Source organism: Procambarus clarkii, chromosome 43 (assembly GCF_040958095.1).
Source record: "Procambarus clarkii isolate CNS0578487 chromosome 43, FALCON_Pclarkii_2.0, whole genome shotgun sequence".
NCBI lineage: Eukaryota > Metazoa > Arthropoda > Malacostraca > Decapoda > Cambaridae > Procambarus > Procambarus clarkii.
The window spans coordinates 24,561,581-24,587,286 of record NC_091192.1 but is presented as its reverse complement, the minus strand read 5'-3'; the positions used below and the strand labels follow the sequence as shown (position 1 = coordinate 24,587,286).

Sequence of the window (25,706 nt, the reverse complement as noted above, 5' to 3'; positions counted from 1 at the left end):
CATGGCTTTTCACTTTCCTTCTTATGATGTCTTCGATGAAACCATTGGAGAAGCCGTTATTGACTAGAACCTGCCTTACCCTACAGAGTTCTTCGTCGACTTGCTTCCATTCTGAGCTGTGGCTGAGAGCACGGTCGACGTATGCGTTAACAACACTCCTCTTGTACCTGTCAGGGCAGTCGCTGTTGGCATTTAGGCACATTCCTATGTTTGTTTCCTTTGTGTAGACTGCAGTGTGGAAACCTCCGCCCTTTTCCATGACTGTTACATCTAGAAAAGATGTAACAGTCATGTTTTCTAGATGTAACAGTCATGGAAAAGGGCGGAGGTTTCCACACTGCAGTCTACACAAAGGAAACAAACATAGGAATGTGCCTAAATGCCAACAGCGACTGCCCTGACAGGTACAAGAGGAGTGTTGTTAACGCATACGTCGACCGTGCTCTCAGCCACAGCTCAGAATGGAAGCAAGTCGACGAAGAACTCTGTAGGGTAAGGCAGGTTCTAGTCAATAACGGCTTCTCCAATGGTTTCATCAAAGACATCATAAGAAGGAAAGTGAAAAGCCATGCAACCTCCGAAGAGACAACTAACACAACACCTATACCCCCTATTAGACTATTTTACAGGAACTTCTTTTCCACAGCTCATAAAACAGAGGAAAGGGTCCTGAAAGATATTGTTAATAGAAACGTTATCCCTACAGACAAAAATCAGAGGATACAACTGACGATTTACTATAAAACCAGAAAAACGGCCAGCCTACTCATGAGAAACTCTCCAGACACGAAACAGAACGCTTTAAAAGAGACTAACGTCGTCTATGCCTTCAAATGCCCACTTGGGGACTGTAAGCTCCAAAAAACCCAGTATATAGGCAAGACAACATCTCTTTCTAGGCGTTTAACGATGCATAAACAACAGGGCTCCATTAAGGAACATATAATCTCTTCCCATAACCAAACCATCGCCAGAGAAATCCTAGTAAACAACACAGAAATCATCGATAGATACAGCGATAGCAGGCGGCTTGACGTTTGCGAGGCACTACACATCAAGAAGTCAACACCAGCAATCAACAGCCAATTATTGCACAACTATATTCTACCCACCTCAAGACTCCGCTCCAATATAGAAGCATCAAGAAATATGGACCAATAGGCTTTCTACAAACACTTCTATTCAATACCCATTGTTTCTGTTCTGTCTCGTGTTGATACTTTTAATACCCTATTAATATCCTCTAGTGTTCTGTCTTGTGTTAATGCCACATCATCCTTCCCACCTCACTCAAATGTAATGCCACATCACCCTTCCCACCTCACTCAAATGTAGATATAAAATCAGGGAAACGCAAGTTCTAATCAGTTGTGTATTTGTGAAGTCTTTGAAAATGTAATAAGTTTTACGAAACGCGCCCGTGTCGCGTCAGACTAGAAATAAAAATGAATTTTGGAGAAGTGATTTTTGATTTACCTCCAACAGTGAAGCATAATGTACGAAAGATTGAGAAAATTCGTGTTAGAATTATTAATCTTACTTTTTCAGTCATATTTAATAATATATGTCTACAGGAAAGACTGCTACCAAAATATACTAATATATATATATATATATATATATATATATATATATATATATATATATATATATATATATATATATATATATATATATATATATATATATATATATATATACATATATATATATATATATATATATATATATATATATATATATATATATATATATATATTATATATATATATATATATATATATATATATATTATATATATATATATATATATATATATATATATATATATATATATATATATATATATATATATATATATATATAATGATAATAGGATAAGTTACCAATATTTACTGTATGAAGCATAAAGGGTGTAGAGTCCTTCCACGTCTTCACATATGCGCTGGCGTGTGTTCGCTTCTGTTCTCGTCTGCCAAGATAATAAAATGTCCAATAGAAATTGAGTAAAAGCTAAAATTGTGAATAATAAGATGGCACATGAGTGTATTATGTTATAATAATACAAAAGTATTTTTCAGATATGCGAGGCGATTTATCCTTAAACAATTGAATGACTTAAATAAGTTTGTCTTAACAACTTTCATACTGCAAAATTATATCTAGATATATCTACACTACAATCATTGTAGGTAGATGCCCGAAACGCTGTGCGTATTAGTGGCTTTAAGCATAGTACGTACTAGCTTTATCTATTAGTCCAACATTCTACTTGTAACTATTTTAATGTATTTACTTTTACCTGAATAAACATTAATGCTATTATTATATAGATATTAAATGTGGGCTGACGTGCTTAGCGCACGGCTTATACCGTTGTATATCTTATTATCATCTATCAGCGAGGGGTTTGTCTCTTATTACAGAACAAATAAACTCAAGATGGTGCAAACAACAAAACGGCAATAATCCATTGGATTATTTGCAATGTTTGCAACTAGACCGTAGTTGCATACTTCATTGATTTTTTACCGCCAGAGGTGGATAGTTCATTCAGCTTCCCCAATTCAACCAGCGAGTAGTAGTTTATTGTGCACCCCCCCGAAGCCCAGTTGTGTAACCGAAGCCCGACCAGTTATTTAACCGGAGCCCGACCAGTTATTTAACCGGAGCCCGACCAGTTATTTAACCGGAGCCCGACCAGTTATTTAACCGGAGCCCGACCAGTTGTGTAACCGGAGCCCGACCAGTTGTGTAACCGGACCCCGGCCAGTTGTGTAACCGGACCCCGGCCAGTTGTGTAACCGGACGCCGGCCAGTTGTGTAACCGGACCCCACCAGTTGTGTAACCACAAGCCTAGCAAGTACACATCTCATCCAATCCCCACCAAGCTAAACAGCCCCAGAGCCCAACCAAACTCCATACCCAGCTCCACCAAACAAAAATCTCCTTAACCCTACCTAAAACCCTCCACTTGTCCTAGAAACCAACCATGGAGGCCTAGCAAACAAACCTGCAGCACTAGTACACAAACAACACCTGGAGCACACCCATGCACAACCTGGAGCCCGACCATGCACAACCCAAAGCCCAACAAATCACACCCCCCGAGTTATGTAACCGGAGCCCGAACCAGCTGTATAACCGGACCCTGACCAGTTGTGTAACTACAAACCTGGCATGAACGAACCAAACAATTCAAAACAAACATCAAACAAACAACATCTGATGTACAACCATGCACGAACCGAAGCCCGACCATGCACAACCCGTAGCCCAAGTGACACCCCCGGAGCCCAACCAGTTATTTAACCGGAGCCCGACCAGTTGTGTAACCGAAGCCCGACCAGTTGTGTAACCGGACCCCGACCAGTTGTGTAACTGCAAGCCTAGAATTTAAGAACCAAACAACCTCTGAAGAACAACCATACATGAACCGAAGCCCGACCATGCACAACCCGAAGCCCAAGTGACACCCCCGGAGCCCGACCAGTTATTTAACCGGAGCCCGACCAGTTGTGTAACCGAAGCCCGACCAGTTGTGTAACCGGACCCCGACCAGTTGTGTAACCGGACCCCGACCAGTTGTGTAACTGCAAGCCTAGCAATTAAGAACCAAACAACCTCTGAGGAACAACCATGCATGAACCGAAGCCCGACCATGCACAACCCGTAGCCCAAGTGACACCCTCGGGGCCCAACCAATTGTGTAACCGGAGCCCGACCATTTGTGTAACCGGAGCCCGACCAGTTATGCAACAGAAGCCCGACCAGTTGTGTAACAGAAGCCCGACCAGTTGTGTAACAGAAGCCCGACCAGTTGTGTAACAGAAACCCGACCAGTTGTTTTATAGCAAGCCTAACAAGCAAATATCTCATCCAACCCCCCACCAGTGTGCTAAGTGGGGTGGCATAGGGCCCATTTTGAGGCCAACCATTTTTGTCATATACATAGATGAGAATATTACAAACCACATCAAATTTGCAGATGACACCAAGATCTATGGTAAAGTTTGAAGTGAAAGCCATATTGAAACCTTACAAAGAGATCTACATGAACTCCACAAATGGACAGATGACTTTTTAATGTCGATAAATGCAAGACCTTGCATGGGGGCATAACAACCCACGTCACAACTACCAAATTGACAGCACTACCTTTCAACAGATAGATGAAGAAAAGGACCTTGGAGTCAGAATCCATCGCGTGAGGCATAACACAACTAAGAATCATGAACATTATCTTGGAGTCATAATCCACCAATCACTGATAGTTGTACAACAAGTGGGAGCGGCAGCAAAACAGCAAACCAAACCCTGGGAATAGTCATGCGTACCTTTACCTTCAAGGAAAAGAAAGTAGACCTTCAATTGTATAAGTTTCTGGTGCGCCCCCACATGAATTAATGCATCCAGGCATGGAGACCTCATCTTCAGAAAGACATAGCTGCTCTGGAGCCATGTCTTACTAGAGCTATGGAGCTATGTCTGACGACAAAAGTCATACCAGAGCTTATAGTCATCTCTCGTATCAGGAACGGTTGAGTGCCACAGGGCTAACAACATCACAAACCAGGCATGACAGGGCGGACTTCATAGAACCCTTTAAAATACTAAACAATTTGGAGGTTGTCGATCAGGCCAATGTCTTCAAAAGGTCAGATGTTACACGAACAAGGAGCAACGGGTTCAAACTCAACAAGCCAGAATGTTGGATAGGAAACAGATGTTTTTTCACCCATAGTGGTTGTAAACCCGTGGAACCGCCTACCCGCCGAAGCCGTAAACGCCGAAACCCTGCTGGGTTTTAAATTACAGCTGGAAAAGATCATCAGGGCAAATGGGGGGGGGGAAGACCTTTGACAAGCCGCCGGCTTACAGTCCTCATCGAGGCCACTAGTGTTAGTGACCCTCAGGTAAATTCAGTTCCAGGAGGGGTGTCCCTGCTCCTTCCTGTTGGGAAGTTGTTCATATATTACCGTATTTGTACACAGGACTGTCGCTTGTCACTAAACTTAGTTTTAAAACTATTAACTTGATGAAATAATATTACCTTATACGCGAGAATAATTCTGAATACACAGCGATAAAATTAACGAATGCGGCTTTGGGTCGGGAGGCCGCGTAGGCGAGCCTGGCCTGAGGACAGGCAACTGTAAATGCTTCTCCCTCCATACACTTCAAGTACAAATAATTGCCAACAGAACCTAAATACCGAACCTACTATACGCCTAATTAAACATAATATAAAATTAATTTATACACGATAAAAACTATTTTTAATACACAGTACGCGTAAGTCTATAATAAATGCGTCTTGGGAGGTGGAGGCGGAGGTCGACAGCCGCGTTAACGAGCCTAGCCTAACGACAGGGTGGTTTAACACTGGGGAAGTGTATTCTACATAATATCCTACCCATATAATGTTGGCAAATCATGATCCTCAAAATCTTCCACAATATCCGAGAGAGGACAGAACAATTTAGCATTAATGTAATACAAACATTTGAATACTACAGAACCCGGATGGAAAAAAATACGGAAATAATGACCGTCGGAGACATTATAAAAACTCAGTTATAATAGCGAACAAATGTAAAATGCATTTAGCATTGTAGGTGGAGGTAGACTATACATTCATGTGTACCTCCCAACTGTTCAGAGAGCAAAAATAATTGATCAGCCTTACCTACACGGGAATGTCAGAGAAGGAAAAAGACTTGGGGGTTGATATCACGCCAGACCTGTCTCCTGCAGCACATATCAAGCGGATAACATCAGCGGCATATGCCAGGCTGGCCAACATACGAACGGCATTCAGAAACTTGTGTAAAGAATCATTCAGAACTTTGTATACCACATATGTCAGGCCAATCCTGGAGTATGCAGCCCCAGCATGGAGTCCATATCTAGTCAAGGATAAGACTAAACTGGAAAAGGTTCAAAGGTTTGCCACCAGACTAGTACCCGAGCTGAGAGGTATGAGCTACGAGGAGAGACTACGGGAATTAAACCTTACTTCGCTGGAAGACAGAAGAGTTAGGGGGGACATGATCACCACATTCAAGATTCTGAAGGGGATTGATAGGGTAGATAAAGACAGTCTATTTAACACAAGGGGAACACGCACAAGGGGACACAGGTGGAAACTGAGTGCCCAAATGAGCCACAGAGATATTAGAAAGAACTTTTTTAGTGTCAGAGTGGTTGACAAATGGAATGCATTAGGGGGTGATGTGGTGAAGGCTGACTCCATACACAGTTTCAAGTGTAGATATGACAGAGCCCGATAGGCTCAGGAATCTGTACACCTGTTGATTGACGGTTGAGAGGCGGGACCAAAGAGCCAGAGCTCAACCCCCGCAAACACAACTAGGTGAGTACGGGAGCGACATGCTCACGCCGCCGCTGCTTCCTGACGACTGACCGGGTCGTCGTCGATGACCCGTAGCGACCAACCGACCCCGTGCAGAGACCCCCTGCCTAAAATTATTTGAATGCCATATTGAAATTCCTAGCGTATAGCGCCAAGAGTGTGTAAATTAATATTTATATGCATTATAGGCCTTTCTAAAGTAATTTATAAATCTGAATATCATATATTATCTAACAAACGAATTATTTAAGTTAATATTGTAATTATGCCAGATACAATTAAGTCTCATCGCACACAAGAAGATTCGTCAGCGGATTTTTTTTTATTTTTGTGTTTATTTATATATAAAAAGAGTTCTTAAATTCTTGTAAAGCCACTAGCATGCATAGCATTTCGGGCAGGTCCTTAATCTTACTATTTCCTCCGGAATACGACCCGCCAAACAGGTCAAACAACCTATTCTCTGCCGGGTGAACAGTTAAGGATTGTCGCCCCGTCAATCCTTCACGGCCAGCAGGTTAAAGCGCTGGCGAAGAGCCGGGCGCGCGCTTTTTACCACTACGCCACAGAGACTGCTCCGTGGCGTAGTGGAATTTTGTATTTTGAAACCTGACTAACCTAACTCAACCCACATCAAACCAATCTAATCCAATCGAGGATATACTGCGTGCTGTGCTCGCATTTAAATCGTCAGTCTGTAGCTGCTATCGCGGGGTTCTTGTTTGTGTTGCATCTGACCATAAATAATCATCATTGAGTTTCTTAACATTAATAGTCCAAATTAGCCCCATCTTGGTTTTAAATTAGCCCAAAAAGTAGCAAGTAGCGAAATTGAAAATTTGGGAGCGCGGGGCTCTCAAAAGTAGCCCAATTCGCTACTTGTAGCCCAATCTTTCAATCCTGCTGGCCACCCCAAGGACCCCGAGTGTAAGGTTACCTCAGGGACCTCAATATGTATTAAAAATAAACGCCGAATATGTAATATTAATCATTGATATTAAATATTAGTATACATAAAAGCTTCTTATTAATAATATTAATCAGAAGCAACACACTATTGTTGGTGCTACATATAGCCTTCCCGATTTGGTACCTTCTTTTGATAATTACTTACTTAACACACTATTGTACTTGCGCTCTAGCAGAAAGTTAATCAAGTCCCAGCCGAGTCTGGGTACAAATAACAGGGTGAATAACCCAACGGGTTTTCTTCCTATTGGGGAGTGTTGTACAGGCTGCTATGGCGGTGCGTCCACTCACAAGATGAGTGGCGCTGCCCAATAAAACCTTCCCTCGGGGCAAAATTACACACCATTGCCATAACTTACTACAAGTTTAGCAAGGGCATCAACTTTATTATGTTCTTGCAGGCCAATGTGATGCGATCCACAACAATTTGATTGATGAATATTAAGCCACGCAATAGGTGGCAAGGGCATGAATTGCCCGTAAGTGATTTTTTTGGAGCGAATGTGATCGTTGATTGTGAACACAACAATTTGTTCCTTGACCATTTTATTAAGTATGCATATAAAAAAAACACTGTCTGCAGGGATTCAACAACAAGGTATACCTTCCAGCTGCCTTAGGCTATGCTCAAAGCAAAGTACAGTATATATATATATATATATATATATATATATATATATATATATATATATATATATATATATATATATATTATATATTATATATATATATATATATATATATATATATATATATATATATATATATATATATATATATATATATATATATATATATTGGTGTATACTGGCAGCAGGTTTTCTTTCAAACATGTTTCATTGAATATGACCGCATATTCTGTATTTATTATTTTCTGGTTTAGGGCTTCTATCCCTCTAACTATTTTCTTAGCATCAGGGCTTAATTGAAATAGGAGTTCTCCAAAACTCATTTTCGTACTTTTAAGGTGAAGAAAAGAAGTGATTTACTATAGAGTGTATTACACTTATTTGTATAATTTGCACGACGTTTCGAACCTCCATGGTTCATTCTCAAGTGAACAGATCTTACAATACTAGTTGATTTTATACCCGCATTAGGTCAGGTGATAATACAATGAAGGTGAAAACATGGGGGGATACATAAGGGATAAACATAGGGGCTGCAGAAGGCTTATTGGCCCATACGTTCCAAAAAGCACTACTCCTAACCAAAACATAAACCTGATAATATTCTACAAACCAAGAAGACTTCCGAACTCCTTATCAAAAACAGCCCGAAGCCGACGGAGAACCCTCTACAGCAGTCAAGCGTTGTATACATGTACACTTGCCCCCACGAAGGATGTAACCTTCAATGTAAGTACATAGGTATGACGTCGACCAAGCTGACGAGGCGTTTGACATGCCATCTTCAATCTGGTGCCCCTAGGAATCACATGAGACAAGCCCATGACATTACTCTAACAAGAGAAATGTTGAACAAGAATACTTGCATAATAGACAAAACCCAAGATTCAAGAGGATTACAAATTCTTGAGGCAATTTACATAAGAATAGAGCGACCTACCATGAACACCCAAATCACGGAACTATTTACTCTACCCACCATGAGAGTAAGGACAAGACAAGAACATATCGATGCCAACACAGAAGACAATGTCCAACATAACAGGCCAATTACACTGGATTAATCTTTGTGTTTAGATAGGAGATGCCTCGTATGGGCCAATAAGCCTTCTGCAGCCCCTATGTTTATCCCTTATGTATCCCCCCATGTTTTCACCTTCATTGTATTATCACCTGACCTAATGCGGGTATAAAATCAACTAGTATTGTAAGATCTGTTCACTTGAGAATGAACCATGGAGGTTCGAAACGTCGTGCAAATTATACAAATAAGTGTAATACACTCTATAGTAAATCACTTCTTTTCTTCACCTTAAAAGTACGAAAATGAGTTTTGGAGAACTCCTATTTCAATTAAGCCCTGATGCTAAGAAAATAGTTAGAGGGATAGAAGCCCTAAACCAGAAAATAATAAATACAGAATATGCGGTCATATATATATATATATATATATATATATATATATATATATATATATATATATATATATATATATATATATATATATATATATATATATATATATATATATATATATATATATATATATATATATATATATATATATATATATATATATATATATATATATATATATATATATATATATATATATATATATATATATATATATATATATATATATATATATATATATATATATATATATATATATATATATATATATATATATATATATATATATATATATATATATATATATATATATATATATATATATATATATATATATATATATATATATATATATATATATATATATATATATATATATATATATATATATATATATATATATATATATATATATATATATATATATATATATATATATATATATATATATATATATATATATATATATATATATATATATATATATATATATATATATATATATATATATATATATATATATATATATATATATATATATATATATATATATATATATATATATATATATATATATATATATATATATATATATATATATATATATATATATATATATATATATATATATATGAGTTCTTACATTTTTGTAAAGCCACTAGCATGCATAGTGTTTTGGGCAGGCCTTTAATCCCAATTTTCCCCAAAATATGACCTGCCAAATCGTTTAACACGGTACCCATTCACTGCTGGGTGAACAGAAGCTACAGTTAAGGATTGGTGCCCAGTCAATCCTCCATCGCCAGGACAGGAACCCAGGCCAAAGCACTTGCGAAGCGCAGGGCGAGTGTTTTACCACTGCGCCACAGGGAATGTTAAGCAATCCATCTAATTACCCAAAGCTTCCTAGTATTACACAAGTACTGTAATGAAGAAATATGATATATTTACTCACTATAACGTTGGTACTGAAGTAGAACTTGAGAAAACATATTTTTATTCTGAAATAATATAAGTTTATAACAAAATTAGATGAAACTAGGTGGCATGAAAGGCCATGGGAAGTCAACAATCCAAGCAACAATGTCGAGGAGCGATTTATCCAAGACATATTGTTTCCTACAGGTTATATTAAGTTAGGTTTGGATAGGTTAGGTTTAGTTAGGTTAGGTTAGGTTTTGTTAGGTTATGTTTGGATAGGTTTGTTAGGTACAGAAGGGTGATATGCCAGCAAACACTCTCCAAGCAAAAATGTGTCTTGGATAAGTCGCTCCACAACATTGTCGCTTGGACAGTCAATTTGCTTTGGTATCACCAGCAGCTTATTTCCGTCTACTTGAAATTTACTACTACTACTTTTCCGTCTACTACTACTATGAAATAATACTTTTTCTGAGTAAAAATATGTTTTTCCATGTTCTACATTCAGCTCCAACATTATAATAAATAAAAATATTATATTTATTCATTACTACCTTAATGTTAGGAAGCTTTGGGTAGTTTGTTAGGGAGCTTTGAGTAGCTTTAGGTAATTAGACGCACCCCTGTTAAGTTTAGTAGCCAAACCGTCCTCAGACCAAGTCCATTCCATCCAGCAGTCAACCCCAAAGACTCAGTCATCAATTTTAACATGCTGTTCATTCAAAACAGGATTTTTCTCAAATATAAATTAATATATTAGCATATTGTGCATATATAGGCATAGGTTAGGTTAGGTGTTTAGGTTTTGTTGGCGATTATTTGTATTTGTAGTACGTGGGTGAAGCACTTTCAGCATTGTGGTTCGAACAAAATTAGTCAGTGAAGCACTTGTTCCAGAAGTGTTCAAACGTCATCAGTTGTGAGTCATGTGTAAACCGTTTTTCATTTATAAACAGGGGAGTGAAATGCATGACAAGGTGGAATGGTGATTGCAACAAAAAACTCTATCTGCACCAGCCTGCACTCGGTGACCCTTCCTGCCCTGCTATGTGGTATCCCATGACACTTGGGGGGTCATCCTCATTCTTTTAAGCATTTTGATGGATTTCCATCCTTCTCCAAGATCAGTTTTCCTTTCCCTGATGGAAAACTTCCTCCGTGCTCCACAGCTTCTGCTAAGTTTACCTATCAGTGACTATGGGAGAGTGAGATATAGCTTTTGCCCTGCCGTTTATTCCGAATGTACTGATTACCCCTCTCAATATTAACGTTGTTATCATACTTCTTTTTAAAGTTGTGAATGGAATTGACTTCAGCAACCTGTGTTGAGTCCTGGCTTGAAACAGTCCCCAGTTCACTCTCAATCATCTCCCTTCTCTTGCCACCTCCATGGCAGTAGCTCAACTGATGGTAGTGATGATTAGCTCATCTCTTACATCTTACATCCTCAATGTCAACAGTGACATCATATTCTCCCCTTACTATTGGGGGGATAGGGAAGGGAGGCTACAATGTCAAAATTGCACTTTGCTCAGTTCCAATGTCTTGTAAGACCCCGTGTTCTATAATGTGCACAGGTCACCATAATGGATAAAATATTTTGATCTTGTGCTAACATGTCTTACACACATTTCCCCTTACCCATGCATTCTTGTCTTGACAAGGGACTACAGCCAACTCCCAAAAGCACCTGCTTCCCCTGGCCCTTCGCTCACCTTGGAACAGGTTATTGATTCCTCCACTAATGAGATTGGGGTAGTCAGACTGGTGCCTCAGTGCCCATAATTTCACATTAACACACCTTCAGTGACAGTGTCTCCCTTGTTTGCTGTCATCTAAATGTGAAGATGAGGCTACATACCCCTACAACAACTTACCACTATGGGTGGCAGTACTTACTGTATTCTTTGTGGACGTATTCTGTGGGTATTCCATTTTACATGCATCTGGACTTACTCTGGTCTGACATTCTGTGTATTAACATATGACCAGGTTTTTCACCATCCTTGCAAAGCCTCACCCTTGACATAGAACAATCGGCTTCTCCCACACACGATGAAATTATTTATTTATATACAAAAAGCTACATTGGGTTTGCGAGAGTACATAACACCGGAGTTTTATTTTATACTGGTGCTCTTACAGTCTTGCAAAGACACTAACATGCATAGCATTTTGGGCAGGTCCTTAATCTAACAGATAAGGTAAGTTTATTAATAAGTACATTGTATCAAAATTTGAGTTCAACATAATAACTGCAATATATATTGATAAAAATTATTACACTGGCGAAGTTGCATATCTTAAGTACTAATATTGGGGAAGTGGATATCACATGATACAGTGTGAGTTTGAAGCACACGGTAGAAAACTGAAGATGAAATTAGGTACTTTTTGGTTTTACTTTTGAATAAGGTATAGGATGGACAATTTTTTAATTCATTAAGGAGTATATAATTCCTGTCTCCCATAGCAGAATACTGTATATAAATTAATTATATTATCTGTGCACACACTGTTCAGTTCAGTAGGTAAGCAGTTAGAAAATTGGACACTAGGAAATTTAAACACAGTAGCAAAATAATACCAGCACATTTATGAATGAAATAATCACATGAATCAACTGGCAAAACCTGGCAACACACACTGGGAAAATCAGGCGCTTTCTGGCAACTCTCCACCCATTGCCAGCCATAACCAAAACTCACGGAATATTTTTCCTAAAAACAAATTAGCCAGATAATACCTGATGCTCACAATATGAATTAAATAATTAAAAAACAGCGTTGAATGTAATGAAACGCCATTTTCTGGGTGAGCCCCAGAGGCTCCCTGAAGGTATCCGAACTGATATGTGCTATATTAGTTTGGGTTCATCAGTCACAGGAGTTCTTATGCCTACCAAGGACCACGAGCCAGAACCTGGTCTCCTTAGAGCCTTAGAGGGGTGCAGGGAGCAATGGCCTATGAGCACTTTACATTTAATGTACGTCATAATTTTGGGTCCGGGGAAGGACCCAGAAAGATAGGCGAATCAAAATAGACCACTGTCTGGTTAGCCTGTGCAATCTATGCCGTAAAAGATCAAAATAACTTCCCCTAGAAAGAAACCCAACAAGCAACAGTTTATGCAATTAAAGCAACTAGCACTCTTCCTTGTTAGCACTACCCCTCCCCCCCCCCCTGGGGCACCCAGAAAATGGAGTTTCACTGCATTCAACACTAGTTTTCTGTGGACAGCCCCATCAGCTTCCTGAAGTTAAATACCCAAAAATTAGTCAAAGGAGGGACTTACTTGGGAGGTGGCAGCACTGCAGATCTCAAGACAAGGAAGAAACAGGCGACCACAACAGGTGCCCCAAAGCCACGCACGGCTGGGAGTGAACCGGAACGTTCATGAGATACCTGGTGGCCAGGACCCTGTTTGACCTCCAAAACCTCTGCACCCAAATGTCGACCAAAGACATGTTGCCCAAACCGCTGCGAGAGCAGCATACTTCCAAACATCATGGGCACGAGGGTAGACTGCAGGCTGGCTAGACTTGATAACACTGCAAACAACCTGAGACACACAAACCCTGGAACAGGGAACCAAGTAAACCTGATCCACCCAGACAAAGCGCGTCCACCGTCACAGAACCAGTGGCCCACAGGTAGCAGCGTAAAGCCGCCACTGGACACAACACGTGACACACCTCCAGCCAAACCAACCAAGCATCCACAACCAATGAACTCCTCCGAAAGCCTGCTGTCCCATTCTTCACCAGAATAGAAGAAAGCTGCAAACGAACAAAACGACCACCTGAATTCATAATCGAAGTGGCAGTTAGACTCTCTTTTCCCCTGCAGAAGCAAAATGGCAATAAATTCAAAAGCCTGGCTTCTTTGCTAGACATAAATATAGTAAAATAAATCTTGGGTGCTTTATAAATATTTACAGGGAAGAGTATGACTTAATAAATAGGAGAGGCATGTAAACTGTCGGTACACGTAGCACCTCCAAACAGTTACTGATGATCTGCAGCTGTATCTAAACTCGATGTAGTCTTTTGACCCATGTTTTGAGAGGGGGCAGTTATAAAAAACTGAATAGCAGCCCCCATCATTGTACTGAACATTGAGTGCAGTACTGTATTTTCAATATAAGTCCTTCACTGTTTATTTAATGGCAAGTGTGTTGTATTGGAAACCAAATACAGCAATGCTCACAAAACTGACCCTTATTTCCAGTGATTCACTATATTTGCAGCCATAAAAAGCCTTCCTGAGCATTCTGTGACATTTTGTTAGTTTTCATTCCTTTCAGGGCCTCCATTTGGTCAAGTTGTTTCCAAGTTTTCATCTAACTGGTTTTATATTTCTACCATTTCGCTTGTTGCATCATCATTTTCTATTCCTCAATTTGATTTTTGTTTACCCATTTTTTTTCATCACTTGTGTTTTATTTTTTAGCTGTTTTTGATATTTTGTATCTCTCTGTACATATTATCTTGAGGTTATCTTGAGATGATTTTGGGGCTTAGCGTCCCTGCGGCCTGGTCCTCTACCAGGCCTCCTTTTTGTTACACACCCCCAGGAAGCAGCCTGTGTCTAACTCCTAGGTACCTGTTTACTACTAGGTGAACAGGTGCATCAGGGTGAAGGAAACTCTGCCCATTTGTTTCCGCCTCCGCCGGGGATCGAACCCAGAACTTTAGGATCATGAATCCCGAGCGTTGTCCACTCAGCCGTCAGGCCCCCCTGACATTGCAGTCGATGAAGTCATAATAACATGGCTGAAGATACAATGACCAAACCTGATACATCAGAAAATTAAGAAACGACAATATTTCAGTCCATATTGGACCATTATCAAGACATGACTTGATAATGGTCCAAGATGAACCAAAACGTCGTCGTTTCTTCATTTTATGATGCGTGATTGGTCATCTTTGTACACATTGGTTTCCCCCATTGCACTGTACTTAAATTGTTGGTAAGAAAGTTCTCAAAGAAATTTAATTCATGACTGAGGAATAGTTTCTAAAAGACTTGTCAGTTTATCCCTCCCCATTTGCCCCTCCTGTAAATCCAGTGAAAATGTTCCTAACACCATTGGTAAATACTAATTTGTGCACCTATAACACTGCACTGTTCTGCACTGGAAGGCAGAACACATGTTTACATATAAAATATGTGATACCCTGTGTATAACTTGAAGAATATATTATATTCAACAGTAATTTCCATGTCTCTTGTTTACACATGTTTACCTGTTTAGATAGGGTGAGAGTGCTACTTTCCCTATTTTGTTATTTAAACTCTGTATGATGTCCTATCTCAGTTTTTTCCTTATATCTTCTGTGTAAAAAATTATTTATTACAATATTAGCCTATAGGTCTAGTGTGGCTCAAGCAATATGTGCTCTTGGAAAACCAAACATGTCTCAACTTGTGTTACTACATGCAAAACAATTTTTTTTTAATGGAGGGAGAGAGGGGGTGGGGGGGGAAAGGTGGATGGAGTATTTTCATTTATTTGAACTCTTACTACATAGTTTATTTTAATTTTGGTGAACACTAAATATTTTTTGTATTTAAAGATAATTTATGTCATGCAAGCAAGAACTTTCTTTTGTTTTTAATTTGTTTTTTATCTTTATCGCAACATATCCCTTCCCAGTCACTGGAAGGAAGAAATGAAACAGAAATATGATGATCCCAAAACAAGTAATGAAAGGTAGAAAATGTTTTATCAGAAGAACACAATGCACAGAATCCTGGTTGAAAGCAGCATTATGTACATATCACCATCTTTTATGATATGAAACAATAAACTACATAGTAACTAAGAGTGTGATGGTATTTCTATCAGCATCCTTCCTCCAACTTGTGGTTTCCTCGTTTAACCAATGAACCAACCAACGTTATTTTGTTGTTTATAAACTCAAGATCATTTTATTTTAAAATTTCCCTGTTAGGTTATGGCTATGTTCCTGAAATTTAGAAAATTGCTTAGCATCTCATATACCTTAGAGTATTACATCCTACAACATGTAATCATATCTGCATGATAAACTCATCTAAATCCAACAAGTTTTAAAAGGGAAACAAACATGGGTGTTTTGTTAACTCCCATTTTGGCATATTCAAGTGAAAATACCAAGAAGCCTTGGGCTCTTAAGGGTTCATCAAGTTATCTCCATATGTTCCAGAGGCTCCCAGGCATCTTCCCCATCAAATATAAGGAAAGTTGCCATCTGCCTTCAAGATACAACTTGATATAGATAACCCAAACCACACACACACGACAAGAAAGGAAAGTGACGACATTTTGGCTCATCCTGAATCCTTATCAAGTCAACTGAAAAGAACAAGCTGACACGACGACACTTTGTTCTTTTCATATGTGCATTAATTTAACCGCATTGTTTAGGTAATTTATTTTTAGCCACATTATTGTGATATTCTCTGCACAACTATATAATTCTACAACATATTTTTGATCATCTTGGCTGTAATAGCTATCTCAGACAATGTATTGCCAACACCAACAACCTCACTAACCAGAATGTCAACCAATAAGACTGGTCTGACACCAGGTCAGGGAAGCAGTGACTCCTGTAACTGTTACTGTACTAGCTAGGTAGCTGGTGGGTCTTGTTCTCACTCCTCAGTTCCCAAAATCCAAGGGGCTTAGTAAAGGATTAAACTTTAAATAAAGATCCCAGACTGTAGTCTACTATGTTGCAGACACAGTATGAAATAATATTTATTTAATTATGGTACATACCTAAGCACTTACATGTGATAAGGTAAATTTTATAAAATAATTAAAGCCTTCGCTAAACCTACCTGCTGTAATTTTGTAAAAAAAATTTTTTAGTGAACCCACTATGGGCAAAATTCACAATGTGTCCATGCCAATATAGCCAGCTCATACATTTGTGCCTCTGAAGCTCCTGTGCAGAACTGATTTGTAAATATATTGACAAAATATATTTGATGAACCTCTTTCTTCTGGTAATTCCCCCTTTTATATACACTGTATATTAAGCCTCTCTTAATAATTTTGTCATAGAATGCAAAGTGACAAGAGTTTGTCATTTAAGAGCTAGTCTTTTCCTATCTTATCTTTAACCGCATGCTCTTAAGCAGGGACATCACAAAGGTACTGAGTAGAAATAAATTCAAGATAGTATACCTCTGAATATATATTTACATGGCAATACATTACATAGAAAATATATTTAAGTTAATTGCACAAGACTTCATTTACAAAGATGCACACAGACACACACGCACACACACATACACACAAAATAAGCAGGATAGTTTACCTGTAGTGATGCAACAGCAGCAGCAGCAGTAATCCATCAGTCAAACATTAATTAACAGTAATCTGGTCACAGTTTCTGCTACTGACAGCTGAGGAGAGCTAACATCCAACTTCATCATTATGTACAATACTATCATCATAAGCATCATTTGTACAGAGTAATCTCAAATATAATAACTTTGAGATACTATGAATGTTAAGTGATAACACTAGAATCAATTGCAACAATTCATTGCACACAAATTCCCATTTTAAAATCTTCCTTGAACCATATATACACTACTAATTTAAAGTTTTGTCAGATAAAAAAATTCTTGTGTAAAATTGTTTACCTTCTTCTAGGTGAAACTTTTACAATGTCATCACAAGAGTAACTAAAATCAGTACACACTTACAATAGTAAAAGTAGTTTCCAGCTACCACTGATTATTGTAAAATGGAAAAACCCGTCATTATATTCAAGTGTATTTCTTAGGCCCACTGCAACAGTTCTTGGTTCAAAAATCCTTGTAATTGGAAGATTTCCTGTAGCTGTCTGCATATCACCTTTTGGGCTTTACACAAGACTTATCACAGTTTATGTATATCTTTGATAAACCTTATCACAGAGCAAGTTATCTCTGCACGTACTAATGTTGCTCAGTAACTCATATACTGTGTATGGTACATGGTATATTCATACTATCATAGTTATAAAATCACATCATTGTAGTAGTAGGAAGTGAAGGTATTCATAAAAAATTGGCTAAAACTTGTTGATTTACAATATCAACAGCTTGTTTAAAAAATCTGGACTCCTTCACTACAGCATGATCAATAATATTGACCATTATTTTTCCACAGTGCTCTTCTTAAAAAAAAAATAACAAAATCAAGATAATATTTCATTCTGACTACTATAGATACAGCACACAAACTCTCTTAAAGTCTTACACTTTCAATACCTAAAAGTTTCTCCACTGTTGGGGTGACTCGTACTAACACCACAAAAGAGCAGGTATCAACAAGAGCACGGCTGCATGACCCCACTATGCAGCTGTGGGCACGACTCTCAAACTCCTCCACGCTCAATTTTAATGTTTCAATAGTTCTTGCAGAAATGATAAGCTCTGCTTGAGTCATTCTGAGGAGGGTCAAGAGTTCTAGCATAAGGTAGTATTTATGAGGCCAACCATCAACCTCAAACACATCCAATAGAGGTAATTCACTTGTCTCAAAAGTCACTTCATTTAATTCCCAATCGTCTTCACACCCTGAACTATCGTTGTATAAATCTACTGTGTTTTCACTGTCCTTCGTGGTCTCCATCTCGCTCGTCGGTTTCGTTTCTATTTCTTCTTTAGGCAACTCTGTGTCATTCTCTTTTTTAATCTCTTTAACAGTTTCTTCTTCCTTAACTGAGTATTGGAGTTCATTCACTGGAACTATGGATATACCATTTTCTGGTTTCACGAAATTCTTTTCCTCACTAGTGGAGATATTTTCAAAATTTCTTTGTAAGTTTGATTCACTGACTTTCTGTGCCATATCTTGGTCTGGTACTTTCATACAAGTGTCAAACTTTTGTGATTCTAATTTTTGTCTGTGTGTGTCATCTAGACATTTTAATTGCTGACACAATGGAACAGTTCTGCTTTCTGGTATATTGCTAAATAAATCACAGCCTTGCTCATCAAGATCTGAAAAAGAACAAATATTAGGTAATGAAAAAAAAACATTTCCTAACAATTAAATTATCCTTACTCTCATATACACTACTAAGTTTTGATGCCACAATATGTTTTACAATAATGGCGTTTGTTACAATATGGTCATATTATGGTAAAGATACTGTACTGTATGATGAAAACATTAATATTGAGAGGGGGCAATTTTAGAAGAATTTCCACCTGGAAATTGTAACATATTATAGTTACATTAACCATTTAGCTTCATAATGAGACTTACCAAGGAACCTGGAAGGGCCACTGAAGTGCCACATCTCACCAGTCCGACCCTTCAGGTCAGCCAGGTAACCTTCAATGAATTTTGTTGTCTGGGCATCAGCAGAAAGAGCAAGGCAATTCTGGCCAGCATAAGTGGTGAGTGCAGGGTCAGCCCCATATGCAAGCAGGAGGCGGGCAAGTTCTCCATGCCCATTTTCAACAGCTTCATGAAGTGGCCTCATTCCTTTGTAGCCCGGAGCATTGACATGAGCACCGTGCGCGCACAGCACCTACAAATTTTTGTATTGTATTTAATAATGTGTAAAGGGTTTTAACACTTGGTTTTAATAAAATATATTTCCAGGAAAATTCACAGAGTTGTTAAATAAAACCACATGAGAGGGATAGACCAAGTTCTGCTTTCAATTTACAATAATCAGTTCTGCAGTTAAGTGACACTGAAAACTTATAATTTGTTGTTTAAATTTCAGTACTGTATACAAGGGATACTGAATTTTATGATGACAGGAAACTTGGAAAACAAATTTATTGAGTACTGTATTTGAGTCTCAGTTTACAGCAAATGAGTTACAGTTAATTCTGTGATTATAAATTATTATCTAAGGCAACAGACACAAATAAATGAACCAAGTTGGTTTATTTGTGACTAATGCAACTGCAGTATACAGAAAAATATCATTAATCATTATGCCAAGATGGTCACCTGTGCAATATCCAAATGGCCTCTGTTGCAAGCCTCATGCAGTGGTGTGTAGCCTGCATTATCACGAACGTTAATGTCGAAGTCTGGACTTTCTGCACAGTAAACAACAACATCCTGAAAAAGTAATGCGTTTTAAAACAATACTTTAAATTTTTATTCTATCTAAACATATAATTATTAGTATTTTATTGATCAATTAAGAGCATGCCTTTGAAAACACAAGGTAAATTAAAAACATTGTACAGGGAGCCTATGCTATGCTTTACAGTTTACAGCTTTACATAATTGCTTTTAAATACATAGATGGTCAAATACTAAAGAAAGTGTTCACAACCAATCCCTCTCAGTGTTCACAACCTTTAGGGAGCCGGTCGGCCGAGCGGACAGCACGCTGTACTTGTGATCCTGTGGTCCCGGGTTCGATCCCGGGCGCTGGCGAGAAACAATGGGCAGAGTTTCTTTCACCCTATGCCCCTGTTACCTAGCAGTAAAATAGGTACCTGGGTGTTAGTCAGCTGTCACGAGCTGCTTCCTGGGGGTGGAGGCCTGGTCGAGGACCGGGCCATGGGGACACTAAAGCCCCGAAATCATCTCAAGATAACCTCAAGATATAACCTAACCTTTGTGAGACCAAAGTTGGAATATGCAGTGGTTTTATGGTGCCCATATCTTAACTCTTTGACAGTGGTTACCATCATTCATTGATTCACGGGGTAATGCAGTTATCGTCATTCAACGATTTAAACAATTATTGTCTGGGTTTTACATGTATGCTACAGAAATGGATATATTGGATGTAATGGAGTTTACCCGAACTCATGAAAAAATCCTGTACCATTTCATGGTTACGTGTTCTAGGAGGAGCCTGCTGTCGTGTGTGTAATTACCGAAGTGTAGTTACAGGATGAGAACTATGCTTGTGGTGTCCCATCTTCCCAGTACTCTGTCGTATAATGCTTTGAAACTACTGACAGTTCTGACCTCCACCACCTTCTCACTTAGCTTGTCTCAACCGTCTACCACTCTGTTTGCAAAAGAAAACTTTCTAATATTGTTTTTGGCACCTTTGTTTTTGTAGCTTGAATCTGTGTCCTCTTGTTTGTGAAATTGCTCGTTTCAGGACTACTTCTGTCAATTTGGTTGATTCCTGTTAGTATTTTGTAAGTGGTGATCATATCATCTCTCTGGGAGTAATTCTGCTTGACTCTAGCTGGCCCTAGCAGTCTTCTCTCTCCTTGTGTGAGCATGGTGGAAACCAGCCTCTTTGAGTGCCTGGTGCCATCCACTCAAGGGCCTGCTACCTGTTTGATGGGGTACTGGGAGTTCTTCTACTCCCAAAGCCCAGCCCGAGGCCAGGCTTGACTTGTGAGAGCTTGGTCCACCAGGCTGTTGCTTGAAGCAGCCCGCAGGCCCACATACCCACTACAGCTGGCTGGTCCTGCACTTCTTTTAGAAAACAATCTAGATTTCTCTTGAAGATGTCCATGGTTATTTTGGCAATAATTCTTATGCTTGCTGGGAGGATGTTGAACAACCGTGGATCTCTGATGTTTATACAGTGTTCTCTGCTCGTACCTATAGCAGAGTGTTCTCTGCTCGTACCTATAGCAGAGTGTTCTCTGCTCGTACCTATAGCAGAGTGTTCTCTGCTCGTACCTATAGCAGAGTGTTCTCTGCTCGTACCTATAGCAGAGTGTTCTCTGCTCGTACCTATAGCAGAGTGTTCTCTGCTCGTACCTATAGCAGAGTGTTCTCTGCTCGTACCTATAGCAGAGTGTTCTCTGCTCGTACCTATAGCAGAGTGTTCTCTGCTCGTACCTATAGCACCCACAGAAGTGGGCGCCTAACAGCTGGGTGGACAGCGCTTCGGATTCGTAGTCCTGAGGTTCCAGGTTCGATCCCTGGTGGAGGCGGAGACAAATGGGCAAAATGTTTCTTTCACCCTAATGCCCCTGTTACCTAGCAGTAAAATAGGTACCTAGGAGTTAGACAGCTGCTACGGGCTGCTTCCTGGGGGAAGAGGGTGTAACAAAAAGGAAGCCTGGTCGAGGACCGGGCCACGGGGACGCTAAGCCCCGGAAATCATCTCAAGATTTCCCAACCTTATAAATATTTTTCCCCTCCTATGGTCTGGAACCCATTTGATCTCAACTGGTTTCCTTTACCTGGATGCTCTGTAATGCTCCTATTCCAGGAAATCCTGCAACCCCCTCCCCCCTCCCCAGTTACCCTCTGATCATTATGTATGTGGATGTGAGCAGCAAAAAAAGTAAAACAAGCATTACAGGTTGTATTATGAAAGTATGGAGGGAGTTTTATTGAAATCAAGTGCCTGCAACAGGAATGTTATACTCTACAAGTAGAATAGAAAATGTTATACAGTAATTAACTCTCCAGTAACATATAAGGAACAGAACTGGCCAACCTCTCCAAGTGTTCAAAAGAAAACTTGACAAACACCCTCAAAGAATACCTAATCAACCAAGCTGTGATTCATATGACCCTTGGGTTGACCCTTCAGGAAACGTTTTCCTGCTGCAGGTGGAGTGGATAAAACTAATGTTCAACCCTTGTCATGCTCCACAAACAACACTGAATTGGTAAGTACAAATAGTTTTAGTTTTTTATATAATTTATATTGTTGTTTATACTTTATTGTATTGTATTTGCAATATTGTTCTTCAATTTGCCCTTATATGCATGTATCTATCTAAAGCATTCTATTTAAAAAAAATTCATACCAAAATGAGCGCTGTAACACGAAAATTGATGTTAGCAACCGGAAAATATACTAAACATTTGTGGGTGGGAATTGGGGGTGTATTGGGTGGGCTTCTGGTCGCTCCCTCCCGGGTAACACTTGGCCTGTCTTCAACTTGTTGGCAGGTGGAGCGTGACCAGGTTTTTTATTTTACATATATGCATATACTCCTATATAGAATTCTATTGCGAACTCATTGATACCAAAATGAAAACACTAGAACGAAAATTGAGGTGACCAAAGTGAAAATAATGTACGCATTTTATCGTTCTTGTGCGCTCCCGGGGCACTCGCTCGCACTTTCTCTGTTTATTGCGGGTGGTAAGCTTGGCTTTTGGTGTTTATATGCATTTACTCCTCTAGAGAATTTTATTGCAAACACATTGATACCAAATCTTAGGACGAGAATTGAAGTGACAAAGTTGAAGAGAGTATACACTTTTCAGAATTACCACGCGCTCCCGTGGAATGCCCAAACCCACCTGGGGTAGTGGGGAGGTCGTGTGCCCAGAGCGCGAAAGTGTTAAGTATTCTTCAGATTATACACGTTTTATTTACTGCATATAACGACAGTAATTCCTTACATTGGAAACAGGAAGCCTGTGTACTGTACATACACTTTAGGCTTGAATTGAGGTCCAACCCCCCCTTACCCAAGGTCAAATTACTGACCCTCCCCAGAATGCAACCCTCATAACAATGACCTAAGTCTCAGGAACCTATTTACTGCTAGGTGAACAGGTGCATTAGGTAATTGAAAACATGTCCATCCATTACAGCCCCGGCTAGGAATTGAACCCAGGGATCCTGCCTCTTCTAGATATTCCTCCACTCCACCAAAACAGTCCTGTCTTAATTATATAATTCTTATCTCTACTGCATAATTTCTGTCAGAATTAAATTAAATATCCCCACTATGCCAATCCTATATCTGCTGTTGAACAAGTTTAATTTCTCTCAAATGATTCAAAATGAGATCAGAAGAGTAAGAATACTTACGTGATACTGAAGTCTGGCAGCTTTATGCAAGACAGTTTCACCCAGACCTTTGTTGACAACCCAACTCCGAACCTCTGAGGCCACATCGCGGCTTTCTTCTGGCCAATTAACGTGTTTGCGAACAGGCTGTTAATAAAATATTTAAAATATAAATAACAATGCAGCAATATATTCCTTTAAGACCAATTCATTTACTTAAAAATTTATAATGAAGACAATTCAATATCCAAATGTTATAATATTTACTTCCCAGTTCAGAATAATATTATGGGAAGTTCACACTTTTTTTGGTACCAATATTAGATAATACGGATTCTTAGGTACATACACAAGCACATTAATAAAATGCTTCAAAGTGCAAATGAATTTTACAAATACTCTGGTTACGAATGCACCAACACTGATTAACATGAATAATTCATAATACAGTAATTCTCATTGATCACAGTCATGTCAACTGCATGGCAGTAAGTCTCACACCCTTACATCCTCATGTTTCCATGAAATATGTTGGCTATATTTTTACATCATTGTACATTCCATGTATTCTAGATTTCATTATTTGTTGTATTTGTGATAGGAAAGTGGAGGGTGCATTAATAATTTGTGTTGAAACAGGTATTTTGTCAATTAATGGTTGGAAAATGTGGACTTATTTCTCTCTCAGGGTTAGGTCTTTGGACTTAACCCTGTTTTTCCAAGTGCCTTAGTTTTATTTGAGTAATTTGTTATCTGCACAGTTTAGGTAGGAAGAGAACACTGACACAAAGTGAGAGGTGCCCTCTCTTCTCTTACTTCACACACGCTTCTCTTACCGCGATGTACCCACTGCATTCATGAACACCACGTCTTCATTTTTGCACTTGTATTCTCACAATATATATCCCATATTTTATCCTTTATCTGCTGGTAAAATTCTTTCCTTTCAATTTTTCAAGTATAACCTAAATATTTAATTCTCTTTAGGACCAAAGGTAATTCAGTAGGTGTACTGACAAGAACTATGTACGAGCCTCAGTACTTTAACAGAGGTACTACTTTACCAATATGCAAGTCAATACCAGTATAGAACTATAGAACAGTATAGAACAGGACACTGAACTGTCCTGTTATACAGATACTACGACTGCTTATTTCAGCTCATCTCAGACTTCTTTGCACATTAAATTAACCGAAATGAGAGGATTTAAGAAAAAACAGTGGTGCCCTGAAGTTCAGAGCTATTCACTGTACTTGGACTTGCTTTAATTTGATTACCTATCACTCTTTACATTCTTTTTTGACAAAATTTAGAATCCATTGTCCTACTTTACCTATTATTTCTATTGGCCTAATTTTTGATCTAGGTAATTACACGAGTGCTTGTGTTACTGGCACTCTGCATTTTTTTATAAATATAGAATTCCAAGAGTCTGGAGCTGGGGCCAAGTGCATGGGCATGTTGTGAAATTCTTTTTCAAAGTCAGCAGAGTTCATGTTGATATCAATTAGGTACAGTACTGTATTAACTTCATATCTGTTCCAAAGAAAATAGGATATTTTCTCTGTAGATTATTTGAGCTACATTTCATAACTTGCCTGCGTTATTCTTCCGAACTTGCGCTAAACAGTAATATTATGATCCCAACAGACCATGCACTTCCACGAAAAACTTATTGTGTGCCTGT

At 38.7% G+C, this 25,706-nt stretch overlaps 1 protein-coding gene across 3 annotated transcripts in view; it reads right to left on the bottom strand.

Annotated features, from left to right (window-relative positions):
* Positions 1–17,487: 17,487 nt before the first annotated feature.
* Positions 17,488–25,706, bottom strand: part of LOC123755876 (serine/arginine repetitive matrix protein 2) — a 270,322-nt gene continuing 262,103 nt past the window's right edge. For all 3 annotated transcript variants that reach the window (XM_069300127.1, XM_069300126.1, XM_045738800.2), the window contains 4 exons: positions 24,040–24,165; positions 20,280–20,393; positions 19,578–19,845; positions 17,488–19,309 (listed from right to left, as the gene is read on the bottom strand). In XM_069300127.1, the coding sequence (XP_069156228.1) occupies positions 18,552–19,309; positions 19,578–19,845; positions 20,280–20,393; positions 24,040–24,165 (1,266 nt within the window). In that variant the 3' untranslated portion in view covers positions 17,488–18,551. The remainder of the gene's footprint in view (positions 19,310–19,577; positions 19,846–20,279; positions 20,394–24,039; positions 24,166–25,706) is intronic.